Source organism: Pogona vitticeps, chromosome 3, assembly GCF_051106095.1.
Source record: "Pogona vitticeps strain Pit_001003342236 chromosome 3, PviZW2.1, whole genome shotgun sequence".
NCBI classification, from domain to species: Eukaryota; Metazoa; Chordata; class Lepidosauria; order Squamata; family Agamidae; genus Pogona; species Pogona vitticeps.
The window spans coordinates 175773296-175797894 of record NC_135785.1 but is presented as its reverse complement, the minus strand read 5'-3'; the positions used below and the strand labels follow the sequence as shown (position 1 = coordinate 175797894).

The window sequence follows — 24599 nt, the reverse complement described above, 5'->3', positions numbered from 1 at the left end:
ACCAAGGGGAAACTTTCTCTCCCTTAGGCGTTTTTAGGTGTTGCTGTTCTTTTCTTAATTCTTTTAAAATACCATCTTATGTATTGTGCTTAAATGTGGTGAATACAGTGGTGCCCCGCATAGCAACGTTAATCTGTTCCGGATTAATCGTCACTATCCGGAAACATCGCAATGCGGGGGGGAAAACCCCATAGAAACGCGTTAAACTTCGTTTAATGCGTTCCTATGGGGCGAAAACTCACTGTTATGCGAAGATCCTCCATAGCGCCGCCATTTTTGCTGCCTCGGTAAGCGAGGAAATCACGCGAAAATGGTTGTGGTGGCCATTATGCGAGGCACCACTGTATTAACATTGATAATATTTGTCTCTGAGTGTTTTAAATTTAGAGCGATTCCAGTGAATGTTAACATTCACCTAAATGAGATGGTCAGCATTCGCACAAGTGAATCCTGGTTAGCACTGTGGCTTGTGTTGTCCACCAGGATTCAGACCTGTCCCCATGCGATTCAACATCTGCATGAAACAGCTGGGAAAGTTTGCCCCGAGTTCTGGAGTTCAATGGCATCAATATGCTGATGATAACCATATCTATCTCTTTTTTTCATTGGATTTCAAGGAAGGTGTTCTGTTACCTAAACCAGTGTCTGTTGTCAGTAATGGATTGGATGAGGGCAAACAAACTGAAGCTTAATCCAGATAAGACAGAGATGCTTCTGCTCAGTCAAAAGGCTGATCATGGAATAGGTTTTCTGCTTGGGTATGTTCCTGGATTCAACCTTGAGCTTGGATGCATAGGTTTCAGCAGTGGCCAGGAGTGCATTTGCATAGTTAAAGCTGGTGCACCAGCTGTACCCATCCCTTGAGATGTCCAGTCTGGCTACGGTTGACCCATGCTTTAGTTAAATCCCATTTTGATTACTACAGTGTGCTCTATATGGGGCTGCCTTTCAAGAGTGTTTGGAAACATTAGCTAGCTCAGAATGCTGCAGCCAGACAGCTGATTGGCGCTTTATTATAAAGTTTATTATATAAAGTTCTTCTGAGGAGGCCTTCCTCTCAATTGCACCACCTTCCCAGACACGAGAGGGGGGCTCCTTTTCAGTTCCTCTTTCCGGGCCTTGGAATGTGCTGCCTTATGAAGCTAAGCCGAGAGGCTCCATCCCTGCTGTCGTTCTGTTGTCAGGCAAAGAACTTCCTTACTTCCTTTTCAGGCAGGATTTTCAGCAGTAAGTGGAAGTGTGGCAGGAATGCTGTATACATTGAATTTAAAGATTTTGAATGGTTTCTGTAAAATGTTTTTAAATGCTTTTTAATGTTGTTTTTAATGTTGAATGGTTGTTTTTAAAATATAGCTCTTACAGTACAGTGGTGCCTCACTAGAGGATGATAATCCGTTCCACTGAAATCGCTGTTTAGCTAAATCATTGTCTAGCGAAAAGCATTTCCCCATTGGAATGCATTGAAACCTGTTCAATGCATTCCAATGGGGAAGAATTGTCATTGTCTTTCGAAGATCGGCCATAGGAAAGCCGCTTTGCGAGCCGCTGATCAGCTGTTTAAATAGTTGCGAAGCTTAGATCCCGAAAAACCTGTTTTGCGAGTGTGGAGGGAGCTGTCAAAATCAATGTCTAGCAAAAATCGGTTTGCGAAGCAGGGACCAAACATTCTCCAGCAAACATCCCCCATAGGAATCACTGTTTTGCGAATAGCTATAGTGATCGCAAGAAGTCATTGTCTAGCAAAAAAAACTGTCATGTGGGATAACTGTCTAGTGAGGTGCCACTGTATTTTTAATTGTTATCATTGTGTGGTTTCAATTGTTAGTGAGCTGTCTTCAGAAGAAAAACAGCATAGAAATAGCATACTTAAATGCATCAACGTCATCTTAGAACTGCAGAGATGGAAGGGACTCTATAGATCATCAAGTCCAGCCCCAGTCAGGGAGGTACAATGGAGAGAATTTAATTCTGATCTCTGGCCAGATGGCAGAACCATAGGGACATCATAAATAAGATATGAATTGTAGGCTTAATGAAACCACATGATCATAGAATGACCTAGATATTACTTCACATCCTTAACCAAGAGGTGTGGTCAGATAGCAGTATTCCTGGGACGCGCAGCACACATCTATCCACTGTCTTTCTTCTTGAATTTGGGGAGAAGACACAAGATCAGCTGGAATTTTCAGCACATGATGATGTTTTCAGGTAAAACAAAAAGTTAAATCTACTGAGCTGCCTTGCATGATACAAAGTTCTGGTCAGTGTGAGTGGAATGACAGTTCAAGGTGCATGTTGAATAACAGGAAAAAATGGTTTTGTTCTAAAGCAGCAGCTTCCTTCATATACTCCTCACCCCCATACACTGATCATGACAAAGCACCTGGAGCTGCATAAGAAGTACAGTACCTGAAACAAATGGGAGTTAAAAAGCAAACCAGCAACATAGTAGAGGAAGCCTTAGACAGCTCTTCCAGCAATCAAGAGGCTTCAGTGCTTCCCTATCCAACGGCTCATGACGATTGTCTTAGCTGCATAATTCTTTGCCTGTGTTTATGTTTTTATATTTCCTCACTTCAAAAGTTGGAACTGAAGATGTACGTCTTAGATGGGTACATTTTAAATACTTTTAATTCCATACTGAATGTTGCACAAAACTTCTACTGTAAGAAGGCATGAATCTCTTGTTACAGTCCTATTTATATACCAGGGTGCAGGTTTTTTTCAGTCTACAAGAACATTTATATCACTTTGTGTGTGTGTGATTTCTGTTCAACCTACACTTTTTTGTTCACATTTTTGGTCAGAAAACTGTTGCAAAATTTGGAGAAGTGTGAATACTGCAGGGTTTTTCCATGTTTCACTTCCCAGATTTATTTAGGAAGTGTGGATAGATAGATCAGTATCAAAGTTTGCACCATCCCTAACAGTAAAGTTTTTATTCTTCTCTGTTGTGATCTGCAGGGCTTAGAGGAGCCATGGCATTTGCTCTAGCCATACGAGAGACTGCAACTTATGCTCACCAGATGATGTTCTCCACAACACTCCTTATTGTCTTCTTCACTGTTTGGATCATTGGTGGCGGCACAACCCCCATGCTGTCCTGGCTAAATATAAGGTATTTATCTACCAGACTTTTGGACTTAAAAAGTTAATCCTATCTCTATTCTGCCATTGGCATGTGGTCTGTGCCACAGACAAGGAAGTGTGCTTCAGTATGGAACAGGCACCCAAATACTAAGAATATTATCTACTGTAATAATTCTTCCTTCTGATTAGGTTTGACTATTTCTCTGCTAACCCCAAATGTTAAAATAGCTGCAGCGAAAAAAGTATACAAACTACATGAGATGAAACCCTTAATCCAGAAGGTGGCAGTCACGTGCAACTTTGATACTTTTTGAGATGCTGTTGCTAAACCAGTACAGTGGTGCCTCACATGACGACGATAATTCGTTCCACTGAAATCGCTGTACAGCGAAATTGTCACGCGAAAAAAAATCCCCATTGGAATGCATTGAAAACCGGTTAATGCGTTCCAATGGGGAAATTACCTCATCGTCCAGCGAAGATCCTCCATAGGGAAGCCATTTTCTGAGAGCCAATCAGTTGTTTTTATTGGCTGTCTTCCGAAGCATGGGTCGGAAAACAGCGGGAAGTCATTTTGCAATGTCGTAAAAATCGTTGTATTGCGAACAAATGGTTCGCAAAGCACGGACCTCTTCCATGTCCAGGGAAAAAGCCCCATTGGAAACATTGTTCTGCAGTCACTATAGCGATCGCAAAAAAGTCACTGTCCTGCCGTTTCGTCGTTCTGCGAGGTAATCGTGCAGCAGGGCACCACTGTATCAAAGTGAGAACACTTAATATCTCTCTACTTTAGTTTTCCCCAGTCTGGCACACTTTCCGTTCCTGTCAGCTATAGACAGGATAGGAATGATGGAAATTTTAAGATAGCTGGAGACAAGCTGGAGAGGAAGGCTGCTGAATGTCAGGCTTACTAGATACCGGTTAACTCCTGGGAACTGGTTTTGCGACTTCAGCCTTACCCATCAGTGCACTTACATTTAGAAGGTAATCGCTTATGACATTCTAGCCTTGAATTTAAAATGCAGTGTGTGTGTGTGTGTGTGTGTGGGGTTTCAGAGTGTTCCTAGCAAGAGCCAATGCATGTGGGGGCATGATGTGGAGGAATCTGTAGCTTGTCTTATGGAAGACTGAAGATGCAGTGTTCCAAACACTTGTGGACACTTATTTAAAAGTTCATACCAGCGCTCATTTCTGAGTTCATCTGCACAACACAGGACTTCCCTTGGAACCCAAATCAGCTGTTTACCTGAACATGTGAATAAGACTTGAGTTTGTTGGTGGGGAACATGGGTGAGCTCATAAACTACGCCCCCCCCCATGTCTGCATCAGTTGGATCTCAGATGTCTGTGCATTGATCAGGAGCCCTGCCTTATCAGGTTTCCTAATCACAAGAGAACTAACTGCATTCACTCGGACACACTCACTGTCTCATTTTCTGGTCTTTGTACCCCATCTGTAAATGTCTGACTGACTTATGGGTGGGAGGGAGTGTTGAGGGGCCGAGCTTCTGAGAATCCCCACCACAGATGCAGCCCTATTTGTGCTTTCAGATGGACACAAGTATAGGGCTTGTGACCTAGGCCATTTTAACGCAAATACTGGAAGAAACATGATACCCGCATAACAATCCCAGTTCTTACTTAAACTATAATGTGTAGTATTCTTGGGCTGAGTTGTCCTATCATGCCCAGCTAACTACCCTTTCTGTATATATTTCTTTTGTCAGTCTTCATTAGCAGATGCTTAAAATGAGCTGTTCCTTTAATGAATGAATGAATGTCAGTTGTGGGGAAAAAGTGTGCAGTTATAGATGCTCAATATATGCTTAGAGTCAGATCTTCCTCTGAATCTTATGCAGATTCAACAGTGTTCAAAGGGGGAAAAAAGATTGAGTCAGGAAACCAAAAAAGATTGAGTCAGGAAACCAAAACCACTGGCTGCACTCTTGTGCCCAAAATAGCTGACTCAAGTGAGTTTTGCTGGTGATGCTAAGAAAGGATGGAAACTAAGTACCCACTCAAACTTTCTGTTCATTAAGAAGAAATGATTATGTTCTTGCACTCTTGGGAGCCAACAGTTGGCTGAATTTTATTGTACTGTACTTTTGTTGTGTTTTAATGTAAAGGTTTCTATATAGAGGTGGTTCACGTAATAGTAACAGAGTCTGATAGTTGTGAAGCGTCTGCATTTTGTACATTCAGCATGCGGTAATCCATGCTGTTCCAAGTCGTCCATACAGAGCACGTTACCATAGTCTTTCGAGACTGAGGGATGCCTAACCGTCAATCCATGCATTTTTATGGGAGCTACAGTAGTTACACCCTAGTTATGGAAGGACTTTCCTCAGGATAGTTTGCTTGGGTTTTTAATGTATTTTTTAACCTTTGATGGAAAATATTTGTTCTTTTCACCTGTCCTCCTTTAACTGAGTGAGACTTTCACCTTGTCGACTATTTATTTTAAAAATTGTATAGTGATGACCCTTTAAAAAAAAAAAAGAACAAGCTAATTTTGATTGTGTTTTTATATGTGTGCAATGCAAACTTGGTAACTTTTTTGGGGGGAGGGAACTAGGTTAAAAAATTATAAATAAATGAATTCCATTCTTATGCCTGTAATAGAGTTGGCGAACATATTCCGTCGGTGGAAGAGATGAATGAAAGCCGCTGGCTGTACTTCAGGTGACAAAATAGTAACATTGGTAACCAGCTTTACCTGATGCTTGGCTTTCTTCATCTTTCTAACCATAAATGTGTGCACTTTCCTTCTGCTGCTGCATGTCTTTTTCTTAACACTGCAGATGACTTTACAGCATTTCTGATGGTTCTGCAAATCTGGCTTCCTGTGGGTTGGAAGGAGACAGTTGCCATTCTCCACAGTATGCTATCTAGAAGTTGGAAGGAGTGTCAAATATAGCCTGAATTCTCTTTAGATGCCAAAATGAATAAACTAAAGCTATTGTACTAAGGACATATAATGAGAAGGGAAATCTAACTAGAAAAGGCAGGAATGCTGAGAAACGTTGAAGGCAACAGGAAAGGAAGTTGACCCAAGATGAGATGGATTGATTCAATGAAGGACATTTTCAGTATGTGAGCAACATATTAATGAGAGGATGTTTTGGAAGTCTTGTTGTTGTTTAGCCGTTAAGTCATGTCCGACTCTTCATGACCCCATGGACCAGAGCACGCCAGGCCCTCCTGTCTTCCACTGCCTCCCGGAGTTGGGTCAAATTCATGTTGGTAGCTTCGGTGACACTGTCCAACCATCTCATCCTCTTTCGTTCCCTTCTCCTCCTGCCTTCACACTTTCCCAACATCAGGGTCTTTTCCAGGGAGTCTTCTCATCAGATGGCCAAAGTATTGGAGCCTCAGCTTCAGGATCTGTCCTTCCAGGGAGCACTCAGGGTTGATTTCCTTTAGAATGGATAGGTTTGTTCTCCTTTGGAGGTCACTAATACATAAAAATCATTGTAAGTCAGAACCAACTTGATGGCACATAACAGGAGTTTAGTGAAATATTATTACACATTGCAGATTATTGCCCCAAAGAAGACTACAAATTGTTTGGGCTAAAATGTGTTGGGCAAGTTTTAAAGTGCATTACATATAACAACAGCAACAAATGTGTATAAGAGTGCCACTTTAGTTTATTATTGATTATTCTGTTCTGGGACATCCAGGCAATAAGAAATGTCTTTATTTTGCATTAAGAGGTTGGCAGTGTACTAGTGGTATGGCTAGTATACTGAGCTACAGCTATTGTTTTGACTCAAAATCATGTCAGGCATTGGAACAGAACATGAGGATGCAGACCATGTTTTTATGGAGCACAGAAAGCTCTTGCAAGTTTTGTTCTTAAACAGTAGATACTTGTTCTTTTGCATGTGTGATACTGCTGTTAATCATTGCAAGCAGTCATTTTTCAGGGAAATGAGCTTGTGTAATCACAGGAGCATTGAAGGTCTCGTTAGGATACTTAGTAGCCTTCTCTCATACAAAAAGCAGCTAAACGGGAAGTAGTTGTTATTATTAAAATTTGCATTCTGAGTTTCCACCAAATGGCATTCAAGGTTACGAGCAGTAAAATACAAAATGAAGTATAATGCTGAATTAACAAATAGTCAGATGAACAAGTTGCACATTCACAGTGGCCATATCAACTCAGGTAATGAAGCCAAGGAGTTGTTTGTTTGAAGAAAAGCATCTTTGCCTGTCAGTAGAAAAGTCATTAAAAAATGAGTGGGGAAGGGTAGAAGTCCCAGAGTTTGGGATAAGCCATCTAGAGAAGACCCTTTCTTGACTTTCTGGTAGACATCCGTTATAAAAGCCTCTTGGGAAGATTTAAACCTTTGCAAGTTTACATACTTTCAAGTTGCATTAGATTTTGTAGCTCACTTGTTCTTAACCTTGGGTTATTCAGGAGTTTTGGACTGCAACTCCCAGAAGCCTTCACCACCAACTGTGCTGGCTGGGGTTTCTGGGAGTTGCAGTTCAAAAACATCCGAGTAACAAAGGTTAAGAACCACTGTTGTAGATCATACATTGTACTTCTGAATTGTGCCCAGAGATTGATGAGTGTCTTTTAAAGCTGTTGTAACATGGAGTCTCACACACCACATAGGGCCAGATGATCCTCTCGCTAAGCATGTAATCACTATATACTTGTACATACAGTTTTAAAAAAATTCCAGCACAGAGTACCTGAGATGTTTTGGGGCCATAGCGTGAAGAGTAACAGGATTGTAATCTTTTTTTCCCCCAGTGAGGTCTATCCAGTCTTTATAGAAGGTCCTTATGAGTGCTGAAAGCACGTTAGCATTGGAAAGACAATTGAGAAGGTCTTCTGTAGAAGAAGTGAAACAAGCTCCAGCTCTGACATTCACTGACTATCAGCCCTTGAGGACTGGGCTACCTTTAATGTCCGTTTCTGCCCTTGGACAAAAGAATTATGGGATGTGGAAATAGAAGTGTTTTAGAGCCGTATGTGAATTGAAAGGGGAGGTTTGGTCTCTGAAAGGGATGCAAGCAGTTTATTTAAAAGATAAACTAGAATAAATTAGCCGCCTAGAGTGGTCTCAATGACCAGATAGGTGGGGTACAAATTAAATAAATAAATAAATGTGGATAAACTTTAGTGTAAGGAGTGCACCACAGTGAATTACTGTCTCCTCCCTCCTTTCCTTGAGTATTCTGTGGCAGGGTGCAGAACCTGCATGCCCCTGAGATTCGACTCTGCCTCTTGGTCATTTCCTACTGATCTGATTTCATCTGCTGGTTCTTTCCGTGCTTCTGCTGGAAGTAAGGACAGCACAGTCTGTGGGATTCTCTGAGGGGAGACTCCTTCCATTCCACCCCTCAGAGAGCCTTGAACAGTTCACCATTTCCAGGGAGGAGAGAGCAATCTCTATGAATATTTCTGGAGAAAGGTGGATAGGGACCTTTCTATACGCCCCATCCCCCAGATGTCCTCACAGAATTTGTCCTTTGCACAGCATGGGAAAGCTTCATGTCTGTATATGCTCACAGGTTCCAAGCCCTGAAACAGCATCAAATGCAGCCCAAGGGGCAGAAAGGTTTCCTGCTTCTGCTCTTTGGGTTCTCCAGACAGAATATCCAGTACTTGAATCTTTCCCCCCCACAATCCTCAGTCCCAGCAGAAGCAAGCTCTTCTTTTTCATCCCTGCCACCTGAGATCCTTCAGCTGAAGCAGTTAGGGATAGTGTCTGTAACAGTGGTTTGGTGTTGCCGCATCAACACTTAACTGATGGGTGGCGGTGGTGGTGGTACTGGTCATATATGCCCAGCAGTGGGTTGGAAGGCCATGTGCGTTGTGGTGAGTTTATTGGCTGAGGTCTCCTGGGCTTTCCTGCTGCAAGAAGCTCTTTCTCTTTGTGCTTAAAATACATACTGCCTTGAAAAGCAACTTAGCCACAGATTATCCTACTCTGAATCGACTTCCCGCTGGCTTTCTGTGCAGCTTGATCTCTGCCCTCTGCTCCTGTTCTGTATCTCTGTCCATCGGAAAATTGTTTAGTGCCAAACTGATCCAGTGTCTACAGTTCAAGAGCATTGATTCTTAGGTTCAGGGCTGATTTTGAACCCTGATGAAGCCCTTATTTTTAACAAATTGTACCAGGGTCCCATTGTCTCCCTAGCAACAGAATAAAACTATGCTAGTCATAGTACTTTACTCAGATAGACAATCATTTTTGTCCTTCAAACAGCTCATTCTAAGGTACTGGATTCAGCAAAACAGTGTTTTCTCTCTTTTTCTTCACTGCAGCTTTATGAAGTTTCCTTAAGATTTTAAGATCTTGCATATGGGTTTAACTTAAAAGAGACTTGGAATGGGAGCCTGCTTCAAGCAGACGATTATGAGACAGTGGCGGATATATTATTTGTTTATTTCATTTTATGTTATCATTGTGCCTTACAAGGTACTTTCTGATGTTTTTACACTGTCAACAAATATCCACAATGTCTTCCTACAGTTTCGCTTCCTTTACAGTGAAATCATGCCCAGTGCAAAGGGCATTTTGAATTCAGTGAAACTCCAATGTGTGGTATTGTTCTCTTCTGCTTTGTTCACATAGAGTTGGAGTTGATCCAGATCAAGACCCGCCACCCACGAATGACAGCTTCCAAGTCTTACAAGGGGTGAGTAATTAATTTGCTCAGCAGGTCAATGGTATTGAGGTGCTACTTATGCAAGCTGACTTCTGAGTAATACCCAAATGTTCTGATTTCAAACAGGAACCAAGCATCCATGGCATCTCTTATTTGTCTCTGTTGATCACACAAAAAGCAAAGTTGATATCATAGGGAAATCAATTTTTGGAAGCCTAAGTTCGTTAGAACTAAGTTCTTGATTGTAAAATGAGTAGAACAAATGCAAATAGAACATAAGAAGGATCCGACTAGTGAGTGACCTGCAAAAGCATGGATGCTGTATTTGCTGATATTTTCAGTGCAAAGTACTTAGGGAAAGAATTTTAAAAGATCACAAAGATTAAAATATTTTACCTTATCTTGCTCCTTCCCCTCATGTGAATGATAGCATGCTATTTTACCTTGTAATATGCCTGTATTTCTAAGATTTTAAAAATGCTATTCTGAATCTTTTATAGCTGTATATTAGGTTGTCAGTGTGGGGTACTGGACAGAGTGATTGGCTAGGATTCAGGAGACCAGAGTTTGAATCCTTGGTCAGCCATGGAAACTCACTGGAAGTGGGTGGGATTGGTAAAACCAATTTTTCAATATCTCACTTATCTTGAAAGCCCTGTTAGAGTCACTATGTCAGTTCTGACTTGATGGTACATAACTAAACATTAGGATGTTAGCAGTCAGGACTGAGTTCTCATATTTGGCTTTATCATGGGGGAGCAAAAGAAGCTATAGGATGAGGCTGAAACTTGCTGGCCAGAAGCCTATTGGCAATTTAATAATACACGTCTCCCTTGAACAGCATGGTTTTGGTTATACACAGATTTTTTTTCCAATCAATCAATCAAGCAGGCAAGCAAGCAAAGAAAAGTGGAAGTCAGTGCCTCTCTTAACCACTGTTTCTGGCATCTGCGAGAGGAGCTTGTAACTGATCCCCCATATGGGTACACCAATCCTGTGGTAGAACAAGCAGTGCCAGGAAACAAATTGACATTAGACAATCTTGCAGAAGGGTTCCAGTTATTCGAAACTGCTTTTGTTGCTTACGAAACAGACCCTTCTATTATACGGGCACTGAAACTAAAACAAATTGTGGAAGAAGAATTGTTACTATATAGAAACATTTTTAGAGAAATGAAAAAGCAAAAAAATTCAGACTGAAATTATGATGTAGTTCCATAAAGTTACTCTACCTCTCCCCCACAACCTACTCAAGATGATGACAATGAGGATGAAGACTTTTGTAAGTGTGGATTGATAAATACAGTATAGTATTATAATCATCCAGTACATACAGTAAACCCATCTGTTCGTTCTCTCTCTCTTTGTGTTTGTGTATGTGTGTGATAATCTGTTGTTTATGGTTATAAGGTTTGGGGGGACATAAGAGTTGTACCTATATTTTGAACTACACGAGGGTCTGGTGCCCCTAGTCCCCCAGCATTATTAAAGGGAGAAGAGTAATTGATAATTGAGTGCCATCAAGTCAGTTCTGACTTATATTATTCCTAGCCTACCTTTTTATATGTAAACTACTCAGAAGTGGTTTTTCATTTCCTCCTTCTGGAAACACCCTGGGGACTGTGCAGCTTGTCCAAGGTTATACAGCGTGGATGTTCTCCTGGGAGGCATTAGTGTGATCTGTTCCATGGTTGCCAGATGAAATGGAGGACAACCACCTGAAATGTCCTTAGTTTGGACCTGCTTGAACTCAGATTCCACAATGGCTTGATGTGGTAATCGTCACAGAGCAAAACTCAAGAACTGCCATGCTAGGGGGGCAGTTCCTTATGTTTACCAGTGTTTTTCTAAACTATTGTAAGAGTGTATAACAAAAATAGGTTATTGTCTACAGGATGGTCCAGATGTTGAACGAAGGAACCGGACAAAGCTGGAAAGTGTTTGGATCTTCAGGTTGTGGTACAGCTTTGACCACAAGTATCCTTTCTAAGTGGGTATAAACAATGTTGGAGAAGAGGTAGTTGGTAAAAGAAATGTCAGTGGTTTGTTTGATGTTCAGGACAAGAGTAAGCACTGAATGAGCCCATGTTCTGTGCAGAAGTAATAGCGGAAAGGAAGGAGTCCTCTACGACACACTGGCAATTGCTTTGCCCATCAGCATCCTGGCCTCCAGGCAGCTCAAGACAGGGTATATGAGGTTATCATACTTTTCTTTTGGCAACAGCCCTGTGAAGTATATTAGACTGAGTGAGACAGGGAGCATTGGCCGGAATCCTGGTGGACCAGCTCCACTCATCTAAGGCTGATGACATAATCATTTGCAGTGTTTTATCTTTTGTAAAAAGCTGTCCCCTGCCTCTTGGCCAGGTTCTAGAGATCTCTTTTGATCTGAGGAAGTCCTTGGGGGCCTTAGGACAAGGGGAGAAGCCATTCATATCCAAAAATTGCTGCCACCAAAGGCTTCCCCAGGTCAAAAGGGATACCTAGGGAGCCTCAGAACCCGATTGAGGGGGACGGGGACAGGATACTTTTAGTTAAAGATAAAAGCTCATGCTAATGACATCATCCACCTTATGTGCATGGAGCTGTACAAGCAGGATTCCCACCATTGAGTCTCTCTGTAGGGAGAAAGGCAGGGTGGAGATCAAACAAACAAAGAAAAACAAATCATCTGTGGTTTGTTCCGCCACTCTGTCTGCTCCAGCCTTTTGCCTTATGACTGCAAATGTCAGCAATGAAACTGAACAGCTGAGCTCAAGAAACTGACATGTGTAGATCTTGGTTCCTAATAATATTTTAATAATGTTTCAGTACTATCAGGTGGACTTTCTTAGTTTCAACTAGGGCTGTGCACAAATCACAGGGGCCAATTCGGGGTTCTTGAATGTGTCTTGATTTGGTCCAAAGTGATTTGTGCTCCATCAGATTAGGTTTATGGCTTAGATCTGAGTTGGTTTTTAAAGTTTCCCTTGACTTGCACTGGAAAATCAAAATGGTTATAGCTTTCTCTTCCATTGATGGACATGAAATTTAGACATTCTAGATTCCAAAGAGGGGGAGATGGCTGGCTTTAGAAGTTTGTACATGAGAAATCTTGGAAGTTTGCTTTAAAAAAAAAAAGTCTGAAGCAATATGTGCCCCCACCTGATTCAGTTTACGATTGATTTGTAAATTTGCTTTACTCCACTCCAGAATCAAATCTGGTCATTTTGCATCAACCCAGACCTTACATAAATAGGAATTTAGGATTTGTCTGAATCCATGCCTTTAGGCTTACTAATATTTCATCTGTCTTTTAACCCTTGGTGGTTGTTTGTGTGTTGTTGGTCATAGCATTGTAAGCCATCTTTGAACCTGGCAGTTCACACGTTAGACAAGTAGAACATAAATATTTATATTCCAGCTACCTTTGGAACCAAAGGTCTAAATTCTCACAGTTGCACTAACTAGAGTGACATAACCAGTCTTTTCACTCTGGACAATTTTTTAAAAAAACTTTTGCCTGCTAAATGGAATCTCTGTCAACTACAATACAGCAGCTGTTAAGCGTATGTGTGTTGAAACAATTGTAACTGCATGCTTTGTGGTATTGTGCTGGTGGCATGTCCCAGTGCCAGAATTTCACATACTCACGCAGTAGCATAAAATTCCAATCCTTTATACAAATGATGTTTTCGGCAATGGGAAAGCTGTGAGAAATCTCAAGAAATTTCCCTAGCAGAATGTTACTGGCACTCAGCACAGAAAAGCTTACTTGTTCTAACATGATTGACATGTTAAAACATTTGTAACTTTTTTCCATCAATGAAATAATGCACACAAAGCCAGCTTCCTGCCCATTGTCACTATGAAAGAATTTGGCTTGGTGATGAGAAGAGTCAGGTGCTCAGCCCTTTTTTTTCCTGTCTGTTTATATTCTCAAAGTCCTTCTCCTTCATGCTTCCCATCAGATCCTGTTCAAAAAATCTGGAAATGGTCTGTGAGGTGTGTTCAGAGTGGACTTATAGTCCAGATAGGCGGGATATAAATTCAATAAATAAATAAATAAATAAATTCAGGCCCTCACAGTGAACACATATCATGGCCTCCTTCACAAATTTTTAAATACACTCCTGGTATTGGTTTGTACTACAAATAGAGATGGCCGATATTATGCTGCACATAGTGATACGGAGAAGCTGTTGCAGAGGCCATTTCCACCTTTTTCTGTGTGAACATAGAGATTGGCTCAAAGCATGTAATAATATCACATCAGAAGATTTAGGGAGTAGTTCAACAGTTGCTGCTCAACAGATATCATTCTTTTCCTTAATAGTATGTTAAAGCTACCTCAAGCCCATTCTCACACACAGCGGCCCTCCGCTAACAACAACTCTTCCGAGTTGGTGTGGATTGATAGCACGTTGCTTGACGACTCCTCAGGTTTATGAGGTAAGTCTACCTTGGATGTCCACTAAACTCGTATTAACACAAACATTTCCCTGAGCATCAGTAATGTGTTTGAAGGGGGAAATGGTTAATATGCCGGGATCCAAAGTGTTCTGCTTCAACTGTCTTGCTTCTCGTTTTGTGCAGTCTGTATAGATAGCACCTATATGTCTCCCATTTGGAAGATAAGCCAATTATGCCCCTTCAAAGAGGTTAGGTGAGATGAGGAAATCAGAAATAGGCACGTGTGATTTTTATTCCAGTTCTTAAATTTCATATATCCATACATTTTAATGGCGTCTTAGTGCGTGTGATGTTCTGGACAAGGTCCAGGATTCTGCAAATGCAGCGGAAAACTGTGGTGAATGAATGTGAAATGGCTTCCTTTTGACCACCTACCTTGTCCAGACAGTGTATACTTCTCCTCCTCCACCACCCCACTGAGTTCTGTGCTTTTTACACAGAGCCTGGAGTGGGAAGGAGACTTGGTTCTGAAGAGTGAGCAAGAACACATCTGTGACATTTACCACGTTGCCCCTGCTTGTTTCACCAAACAACGAGCTCACGTTATGTATCCCACACGTCCTTTACCACGCTGCCACCAGTTGATCTCTTTACCAACTATGTATCCTGTGAAAGACTGAGGTCCATTCAGTACTTAACTTTGAAATAAGAACAGGTTTATTGGTTACAATTCATTTCAGGAATAGCTCTTAAGCACATTCTTAAAGTTACACAAAGTGTTCAGTATTTTCCTTTAACCTCTTCTATACTTAATACAGTAACACTCTTGACTGTTCACTCCCTAAACTCTCTCTCTCTGCCTCAAAATCCAAACCAAACCTCTCTCCTCTATCTAACTCTTCTCTATCTTTTCCCTATCTGCTCTACATTTCAGCCCCCCCTTCTGTCTAGCTGGCTCCGCCTCCCAACAGTTCCCTATTGGTTCCTGCAAATGCACCGCTGAATATGCAGGACAGGGTGACTGCTACAACATCCTTTCCCTTTTACAAGTCTTCTGGCACATGCACAGGTGAGGGAAAGGAAAGGAAGTTTCTCACACTTGCCAGGATTTGCTTGCCATTTCATTACCACCCTCACTACATATATATGTAACCAGCCCTATCTCTCTTAATGACTAAACCTCACTATCTGACTAACCAGCCCTATCTGACTCCTTCTCCAGCCAAGCCTCTTGTAGCTGCTGACTTTGCTTCTCCAGCCCTCTCATAGGTTCATACAAATATGAATGAGTGATGTGGGTGTCGCCACAGGGAGCAGCTTTTATTCATGGGGGAATGGAAGACAAATGACACACTAAGTTCGTTGATGAACCTCTTCATGCTTGGCTATTTCCATTTCTTTTTACCCAGAAACTTCTCAAAAGAGAGAATCCCATCTCATGGATCTGTTTCTAACTGAAGAATCCTGTTCATCCTCCACCCTAGCCCAGATCCACTCACTGTTTTCACTGACAAATCCCAACTCAAAGACTCTCCCTTTTCTTGTACAACATTCTATCCTCCCCTCTAATCACATTCCAGAACCCTTTTTGCTATAACACATAGAATTGCTATTATTATTTAGGAGTATCCATAATCCATGTGCCTACTACTGTGCAGTGTAAGTGCCAGAAGGGCTCCGTCCAGGGAGTGTGATACTTCTCAAGTAGATTAAAGAAACCTTATCTACAAGAATGCAAAGCATTGAAGAGGCCAGTTATTTTTGGAAAATTTTCAGAGCCCCAGAGATCTGTATGGATTGTTCTTCTAGCCATCTTTCAAAAGAATGTTTCAGATTACTGGAGCTCCACCAGAAAGATTTACATGTCCCATTCACTTTAAGCAATCTAATTCTGAGCACACCTCTTAACAAAAGTTACTGGTCTGTGTGTGTATGTTTAAAGCAACATTTGGGACCTTGAAATTATACAGTTTTGGTTACAAATCTCAACTTGTTCTAAGATAAATCAGTCTTCGTAAAGAACATGGGAAGAAGCAAATTCCCCTTAGAATAAACATAACATTAAAGATGTATGCCTTGGTTTTCTTAGTTTCCTTTCCCCTCCCCATTTCCTTTTCCTGCTGTACATTGTCTCTTTTAGAAATTGTAAGCCTGAGGACATGTTTTGTCTTCTTCGTATTGATAAATAAGACAGATGGTGAGCTTTCCAGTTGTGGAGTGGGATATCAAAGCAAACCAGAGGGCAGAGGAGAAAAAACAGGATGCTTCTCTTTAATTTCAGAAACAGTAGGCCTACTAGCTTCATTATGACTAGGATTCATGTTCATCTGTCTCTTTTACTGTATTGGATCCCTTGAATTTCACTGGAAAAGGCACTGGAGAAGCCAGCAAAAACATGATCAATGGGAGCAGCAAATCTCAGCAGATGTAAAAAAATATAAATCAATTAGGTGTTTATACTGTCTGGAAGAGCTCTTATTCTGGTTGTTGTGGGTTTTTCGGGCTCTTTGGCCGTGTTCTGAAGGTTGTTCTTCCTAACGTTTCACCAGTCTCTGTGGTCGGCATCTTCAGAGGACAGCACTCTGTGCTCTTATTCTACTTGATGTGGAATTGGCTTTGACATTGGCCTGTATGAATATCATGTGTAAATGGACATAGAAGCTTGTGCATACCTCTCTGTCATTCTCTCGAATTATTTTTAAGAAAATCTAGGTGTCCCTGAAAGCAATTGATTTTAAGTGATGTTAAGTGTGTGCAGGATTTCAGCTGGCAATAACTTTTATCTTAAAGGCTGTACCATATTCAGTCTTATTTTCAAATAACTACTGTTAGTTAGATGCTGGAATGTCTATATATTGTTTCTCTCTCTCTTTTTAAAAATAAACCAATCTATACTTTACAGAACCAGGAGCAGCTTCGAGAAGAAGATTCAGACTTTATCCTGAATGACAGTGACCTAACGTTGACGTATGGAGATGCTACCATAACTGCGAATGGATCTTCTGGCTCCCATACCGCTGTTAGCAGCCTTGATGGCAGGAAGATGAAAAGTACTTCTGAAGAGGCCTTGGAACGGGATCTGGGAACAGAAGCACCCGAGGTGATGAGCAGAGGCACTCGGCTAGTATTTCCACTGGATGAATGATGACTGGTGAGGAGAAAACTCACCAACGTCCAGGAATACAAGACATCTTGTAGGACCCAGTGTCAGTGGAAGAGCTTCATGAATTAATGTCCTTTGTACAAGTGGTTTTCTTACGGTCCGAAGATGCTCTCCCTCCCTATTCCAATGTTTTTTTAATTGTTCAGATCGCTGACAATATTTAAACTTAAACAAGAATTGGTCAGTCTCTTGCTTTTAAAATTGAAACAACAACAACACAAAGTTGAAATTAAAGGCAACTTGTAATCATCTCATTCCTCTGCTCCACTCAGCTTCCTAGAGGGAGGGTGATATTAATGGCTGAAGCAATTAACAGAAGTTATTCAAATAATTCTGAGTCACCAAAAGCTTTGCAGCCAGGAAATGCAGGAGAGAATTCTGTTAATCACTGTTAATCAGCAGTTACAAAGGTGCAATGTTTAATTTATACTTGAATAATGTAGGTACAGAAGAGGGCATCATCTTCAGTGACCACAGTAACAAAAACATTGTTTCTTGGGATTTGTTGTTTTAAAAAAGCTCCATGTCATTTCAAGGGGTATAAAAAGAAATCATACTGTTAAAGTTTGGTATTAATTTATTCTGTGTCTGATAAAGATGGAAGCAGTGTGGGTGTATGTGTGTGTCTCTTATCTCTGGATAATTCGTTGAGAGTTTCTGTGAGTCTACCAGCTGCACCACAAAGTCCCTCCGTCCGTCTGCCATTCAAATGGTTATTTCTTGCCTCATGCCTTTAATGCCAATCTAGTTACATAGCTAAATTTGTAAGATGTGGAGGAAATAACCAGTCAACAATCATGGGCAGTGTCCTTCCTCTACTACAGTGGTGAAAAGAGTGTTGAATGAATGCAGCTCCAAATTTGTACACAACTGGCCGAATAAGAACTGATGGAATCTTGTTTCAGATTCTGACAGTGTCTGGATTCAAATTCTTTGATCAGTTCTTTATCTGATGCTTGTGTTTCTCTTAACTTTGTTAGAATGTGTGTGTGTGTGTGTGTGTGTGTGTGTGTGTGTGTGTGTGTGTGTGTGTGTGTGTGTGTGTGTGAGTGAGAGAGAGAGAGAGAGAGAGAGAGAGAGAGAGAGAGAGAGAGAAAGAAAGAAAGAGAGTGTGTTAGTGGCATATTGCACTATTACCTTGTTATTATAAAATGGTGCAGTGCCTTTAATAAAGAGTGTTATGTTACAATCTGAAAAGGGAAGACTTTGTTCAGGGCAGAAACAGGAAACCTGTGGCCCTCTAATATTGTTTGGCTCTAGTTCTCAGCAACTTTCCTGGTGGGGATGATGGGAATGGATGTTTATTCATTTCTAGATGGCTATAGCCTCCCCATATCTGGGTTAGAATCCAGGGATGCTCTTTACAAATAGGATGTTTGTACTCCTAATTGTGAATGAATAACCTCTGTAATGCAATGATGCAATTAGGTAGTCAGTACTGCTTTCCTCAGTGGAAGTTTTTAGCTGCTATAAAAGCAGGTTTTTTTTAAAAAAGTAATGTTTCATGGGTGATTTGTGGGTTTGGTTCTGTTTTTAACTGACAGGCCTTTAATTTAAACGAGACATCCTTAGGGAAATAAAAATGTTCTCTCATCCTCTTTTTCTCCTACCGCGATAATGACCATTTTTATTTACTATTTTATTTTTCTCTCATTTGTGAAACAGAAAGTAAATTTGAACCAATGTAAATAATAAAGTCCGTAACTTCCTCCTCTGCTTTTTCCTGTCATGATTTCTCATTCTAATATTTGATTCACAATGGATGCTTAAAAAACACTGCCATTAGCTTCACTTTATTTCTAATCAGCTCTAGTCTGCAGTAGCAGACTGGTTCATGCAAAAATTTGGATTTCAGCCACTTACGGTAAGGCTTTTATGCTACAAGACAATTAGGAAATGTTTCCCTTCACTCCGTGGAGTCCTAGGACTTATCCTATGCACATTTACTCAGACATAAGCCTTTCTGAGTTCACTGGAGTGTACATCTAAATAAATGCAGATAGGTTTGAAGTTTAACGTTACAGTAAGTTGTAATCATATACAGTGATGCCCCGCATAGCGAGGTTATTCCGTTCCGGATTAACCATCGCTATGGGGAAACATCGCTATACGGATAGGAAAATGCCATAGGAACGCATTAAACTTAGTTTAATGCGTTCCAATGGCTTCTAAACTCACCGTTAAGCGATGTTTCCTCATAGCACCGCCATTTTCGTGCCCTCGGTAAGCGAGGGCAGGGCGCAAAAATGGTTGCGGCGGCCATTTTGGAACCGCCAAACAGCTGATTTCCCGACATCGCAATGCGATTTTTGGCCATAGAGACCATCGGTATGCGATCGCATTAGCAATCTCAAAAAAGAGATCGCTATGCGAATTTGTCGTTATACGGTGTGCTCGTTAAGCGAGGCACCACTGTATATACTTGCTTGGATGTAAAATTAAAATGAGTAGATGAACCCTGAGACCAGATATTTCTAGGCTCTCCACAAAAGCAGAATCTAGTCCTTCCTAAATATCCTTGAAAGATAGCAGGAAATTGTACTATCAGATGGATCCGTGTGCTGTAAGCAGATGTAACAGAAGTTCATGAAAGACAAAGAATATATTTTGGCATGGAAAGGGTGAGGGTGTAGAGGACAAATACAGAGGGTCAGCACCAGAGATGAACACTAACCACGGTTCGACGGTTCGACCAATAGGGCCCACAGGTGTGTACAGGTGTGCCCTGGATTTACCGCCCCACTTCCTCAAGCTCCCCATCAGAAACAGTCTAAAGGCTGCCCTGTCCTGTCTCCTCCTCTGAGTGGGTGCCCCTGGGAGGAGGCAGGGCATGCAACCCAAGCCCCTGTGGGCCTCATCTGCCAAACCATGGTAAGTGCCCTTCACTTACATTAGCCATTAGCTCTGAGATTTTGTGAAAATCAGATACTCTATAATGCCCACTAAATTTCAAGAAAATATTCTCCCAAGAAATGCATTTTGGCATATGTTCTAAAGACTAAGACCATTATCTTATTCAGGACGTGTAAAACAGAAGGATGAATACATAAGCATTCCCCCAACTCCAGCAGGTTCCTTGTCCTCCTCTGTGGCATCTGTGAATTGCACCCTGGGTGATTCGCGCCTGCGCAGAGCCTCATCGGAAGATTCTAGAGCTTCTGCGGTAGCAATGAACACATTAGAATATGCCCCTCTCCACCCATATAAGTACCTTGGCACCAAGCATCCCCTTTCATTTTCTTTCGACCACCATGTTGACAGCCTCATATTTCTACTTCTGTGAGTAAAAGCTAAAGAGAGCTTATTCTTGATTCCTTCCTGTAATCTTTTTATTTTAAACTATTAGATCAAACTTTTATCATCACAGATTTTTCCTTTCCCCTCACTTGGCCTTCGGCTACAAACCCCTCCCCCCCCAAATCATCGGCTTTTCTCCTCAATTATTTTCTCCTATTCGTGGCCCCTTTGTGCCCGTTTAAGCGCTGCGTTGTCTGTGATAATAAGATCCCACTTTCCAATGGACATACTAAGTGCCTTTTCTCTTTGGGAGAACAACATCAAACTTCCTCCTGTACCGATTGCAAACATTTTAAGTGTGGAGTTCTTTGATCTCCCGTCTCCAGGCTAAAACTCCATCTTTTCTGACTCAGAACTGGCAATACTACAAGACTCAGCCTCTCGACACCAAAGTCGATCGACAGTCCGTCGACTCAAGACGTGACCTCGATGGCTCTGACCATGGATCTCGGCCACAGACTCCATCAGTGTTACCTTTCCAGAGTTGGACATTGTTGATACCGACTCGCTGTCACTGGCAGAGGATTTCCACACCTATGCCCAACTTATGATTTGCATGGCTAAATCCCTTGATCTACAAATCCACTGACCATCGACAGAACCAACTGATCATCTATATGATCCGATCTCTAAAAATAAAACCACTCTTGTGCACATATCAATGTTACCATCTCTCCTTAGTACTGTGCAAAGATCCTGGACAAAACCAACCTTCTCCCATACCATGTCTAAGCGGATTGATAACACCTATAGAATACATGACCCAGGAGCCATTTTCCTCCAAAATAACCAGCTCCAAATTCTATATTTGTCGAAGACTCTCAACACCAACAATCTCTCATATCACCAAATAAAGACAGCTGACAAATAGACCCCATGGGCAGCCTTCACCATGTGAGTTGCTAATTACAGTGGTACCTTGCCTTACGAGCTTAATCCGTATTGGAACGGTGTTCGCAAGTCAAAAAGTTCATAGGTTGAGGCACCATTTCCCATAGGAATGCATTCATTGAAAACTGATTAATGCATTCCAGGGGAAGAAAAAAATACAAAAAATAAAAATAAAATAAAAATAATACACTGCAAGTCCCATGCTGGGACTGCAAAAACAAAAAACAAAAACAAACAAATCCAAAAATAAACATTGGAGCAAGTCCCACGCTGGAACTGCAAATAAATAAATAAATAAATCTCACACACACACCCAAAAAAACACAGCACAGAAACATAACCCCCCCAGCCCAAACCCACCCTGCAAAAGCCACCCAGAGCAGCTTTAAAAAAAGAAAAAAGAAGCACTTACCAGTCTGAAGTCGCCTGGGGGTCCCCCGCTGCTGCGATCGCTGCTGCCATGACCACCGCCGCTGTGAGGCTTGAGCCTGGCCAGGGTGCTTCGGCCGCTCGCCCCCAGCCGTGGCAGAGGCAGCAGTCACCCAGTGCTGGGAGACTTGAGCTGGCCGGGTTTCGGCTCAAGCCTCCCAGTGCTGGGTAGCTGCTGCCTCCGATTGCGGCGGCGAGGGACCCCCCAGGAGGCCCCCCAGGGCTTCCCTGCTGCCATCGGAGACCTCCTGGGGGTCCCCCACCACTGCAATTGGCACCTTCGGAGGTCTCCGGAGGCCTCCTGGGGTCTGATCACGGTGGCGGGGGAGCAATTTTAAATTTCCCACCATTTCCCACTACCGCGATCAGACCCTCAGGTGAACATTTCGACCTAGGAGACCTCCCAGAGCTTCCCTGCCACCATCAGAGACCTCCTGGGGATCCTCCGCCGCCACGATGGGACCCCCAGGAGGCCTCCGGAGACCTCCGAAGTTGCCGATCACGGTGGCGAGGGACCCCCAGAAGGTCTCCAATCATGGCGGCAGGGGACCCCCAGGAGGTGTCGGATCACAATGGAGAAGCCCTGGGAGTCCCTGGGAGCCAAGCCCATGGCCAGTTCAGTAGCCCTGTGCCATTTTTCCTGGCTCAGAATGGCCGGCTTATCCGAAGATGCTCAGGCACGTATCGAAGACCTCCCCTTCAATGGAGTAGCTCTTTTTCATGCTGAAACTGACGATATACTAGAGAATGTACAAAAGAAACATTCAGCAGCCAGACGTTGGGGAGTTTACTCTTCCTACCAGCCACGATCCACCTAGCATATGAGCTGGCCAATGCACTTTTACCATGCACTGTGAGGGCCCATTCCACTAGGGCCCTTGCTTCCTCCACAGCCTTCCTTAGAGGTGTTGGCTTGACGGACATCTGTAAGGATGCTACGTGGGCCACGACATCCACCTTCGTGGCCCATTATCACCTGGATGTTTGGGCCAAAGCAGAGGCTGCTGTGGGCTGTGCCGTCCTGGCCTCTGTACTCTTGTGATGTCCCTGTGCCTGGTAAGTCAGCTTGCTAGTCACCCATTAGTGTACATTCAGAGAGACCACAAAGAAGAAAGAGAAGTTACCTGTAACTGGTTCTTCGAGTGGTCATCTGTGAATTCACACTTCCCGTCCTTCCTCCCCGCTGTCTGTCACATGTGCCTTAAGGCATGCAGCATAGCGGCGGGCAGTTCCACAGAACTAAGGCACTCAGTGCCAGGGCGGGGTTACAGGCAGCATCTTGGAGGTCCCAGCACCATATCTTTGAGCTCGAGTCTAGAAGATTCTGAGGCTGCTCTGCGCAGGCACAGATTAACCCATTAGTGCAATTTTACAGATGACCACGCGAATAACCAGAGTTTCAGGTAAGTAACCTCTCTTTATGCACAATTGTGCCTAATCTTGGAAACTGTGTGAATGCAACAGGGAGCCTGCCAAAGCGAAGGGTTATACTTTCCCAGTCTATGTTTTCTAAAAAGGATATTGCCTAAGAATTGAAATTTAAAGCTGCTGAACTTTGTGGTGCATTCACACATTACCTGGCCATCAGTCATATGGAAAATATATATATACAGTACTGGTGTCCCAGTAATTCCTCTGTTTGTTGCAGCACTTTCCCCACTTCTGATAGGAGCAGTAACTGCTACAAACCAAAGCTACAGTCCAGCATGGTGTTCAGTCTAAGCAAATGTAAACTGGTGGACATGGCCCCTCCCACCCATAATCTGACTTCCCATTTACCCTAATGGCATTTTTGCTGATAGTAGCTAACCAGGAAAAGGAGCTTAGGGTTGTAGTACGGAGTGAAAACATTCACCCAATGTGCCCTCTTGTAATTACTGCAAAATTAAGCAGAAATAACATTTCCAATATCATACTGCCCTTACAAAAAGCCACAGTACACTTTGACTTCTGTGTATAGTTCTGATGTCTGAACCTCAAAAAGGAAATTGCAGAGTTACAAAGAGGAACCAAAAAAAATCAAAAGGGTGGAGAGATTCCTTCATACAGAAAGGTTACAGTTTTGGGGATTGTTTAACTTTAAAGAAAAAGGTGAGGATCTACAATACAGCATGATGTGGATAAAGTAAATAGGATATTCTTCCTCTTTGTATTGTATATTAGAACTCAGGATCATCCCATGAATCTAAATGGTGGAAGATTCAGAAAAATGCAACTCTTCATACAGTTGTGCCATTTAGAAGTACAGTACTAGATATACTGAGTAGGATGGTTTTAAAAGGACTGGCAGATTTATGAACAATAATACTATCAAATGAGTACTAGTTATGATGGATAATATATTGGCTGAAGTCCAGTAGTAAGTCACAACTAACTAGAGTAAGCTCACAGAATAAGTGGGGATCTGGCGAATCAACTCCTTTGTAAATACTATTGATTCAACAGGCCTGTTGTGCTTGCAATTACTACTGTACTAGATTTCAGCCATTAGCCAGAATCCTGTTTGTCACAACATAAGTTACATAGCCATTAAAACTGTCATGCATTACACCCAGGCAAAAAAGATGGTGCAGTTTGACTGTGCAGTCACTCGCAGTTCCCACTGTGACTGATTGCGCAATGCACCTGCATAAGTGCTTTGTGGATAGGACTTCCACCTTGCTGGTGTTACAGATAAGACTGGCATAACACTGAGTTACACAAT

General features: G+C 42.1%; 1 protein-coding gene across 2 annotated transcripts in view; it reads left to right on the top strand.

Moving 5' to 3' along the window:
- Window positions 1-18982, top strand: part of SLC9A7 (solute carrier family 9 member A7) — a 64301-nt gene extending 45319 nt beyond the window's left edge. The window contains exons 11-17 of one of the 2 annotated variants that reach the window (XM_078390343.1): window positions 2100-2211; window positions 2968-3121; window positions 5716-5775; window positions 9690-9753; window positions 11618-11700; window positions 14049-14154; window positions 17018-18982. In XM_078390343.1, the coding sequence (XP_078246469.1) occupies window positions 2100-2211; window positions 2968-3121; window positions 5716-5775; window positions 9690-9753; window positions 11618-11700; window positions 14049-14154; window positions 17018-17260 (822 nt within the window). In that variant the 3' untranslated portion in view covers window positions 17261-18982. The remainder of the gene's footprint in view (window positions 1-2099; window positions 2212-2967; window positions 3122-5715; window positions 5776-9689; window positions 9754-11617; window positions 11701-14048; window positions 14155-17017) is intronic. The other variant, XM_078390345.1, reaches the window with a different exon arrangement.
- The last annotated feature ends 5617 nt before the right edge of the window (window positions 18983-24599 follow it).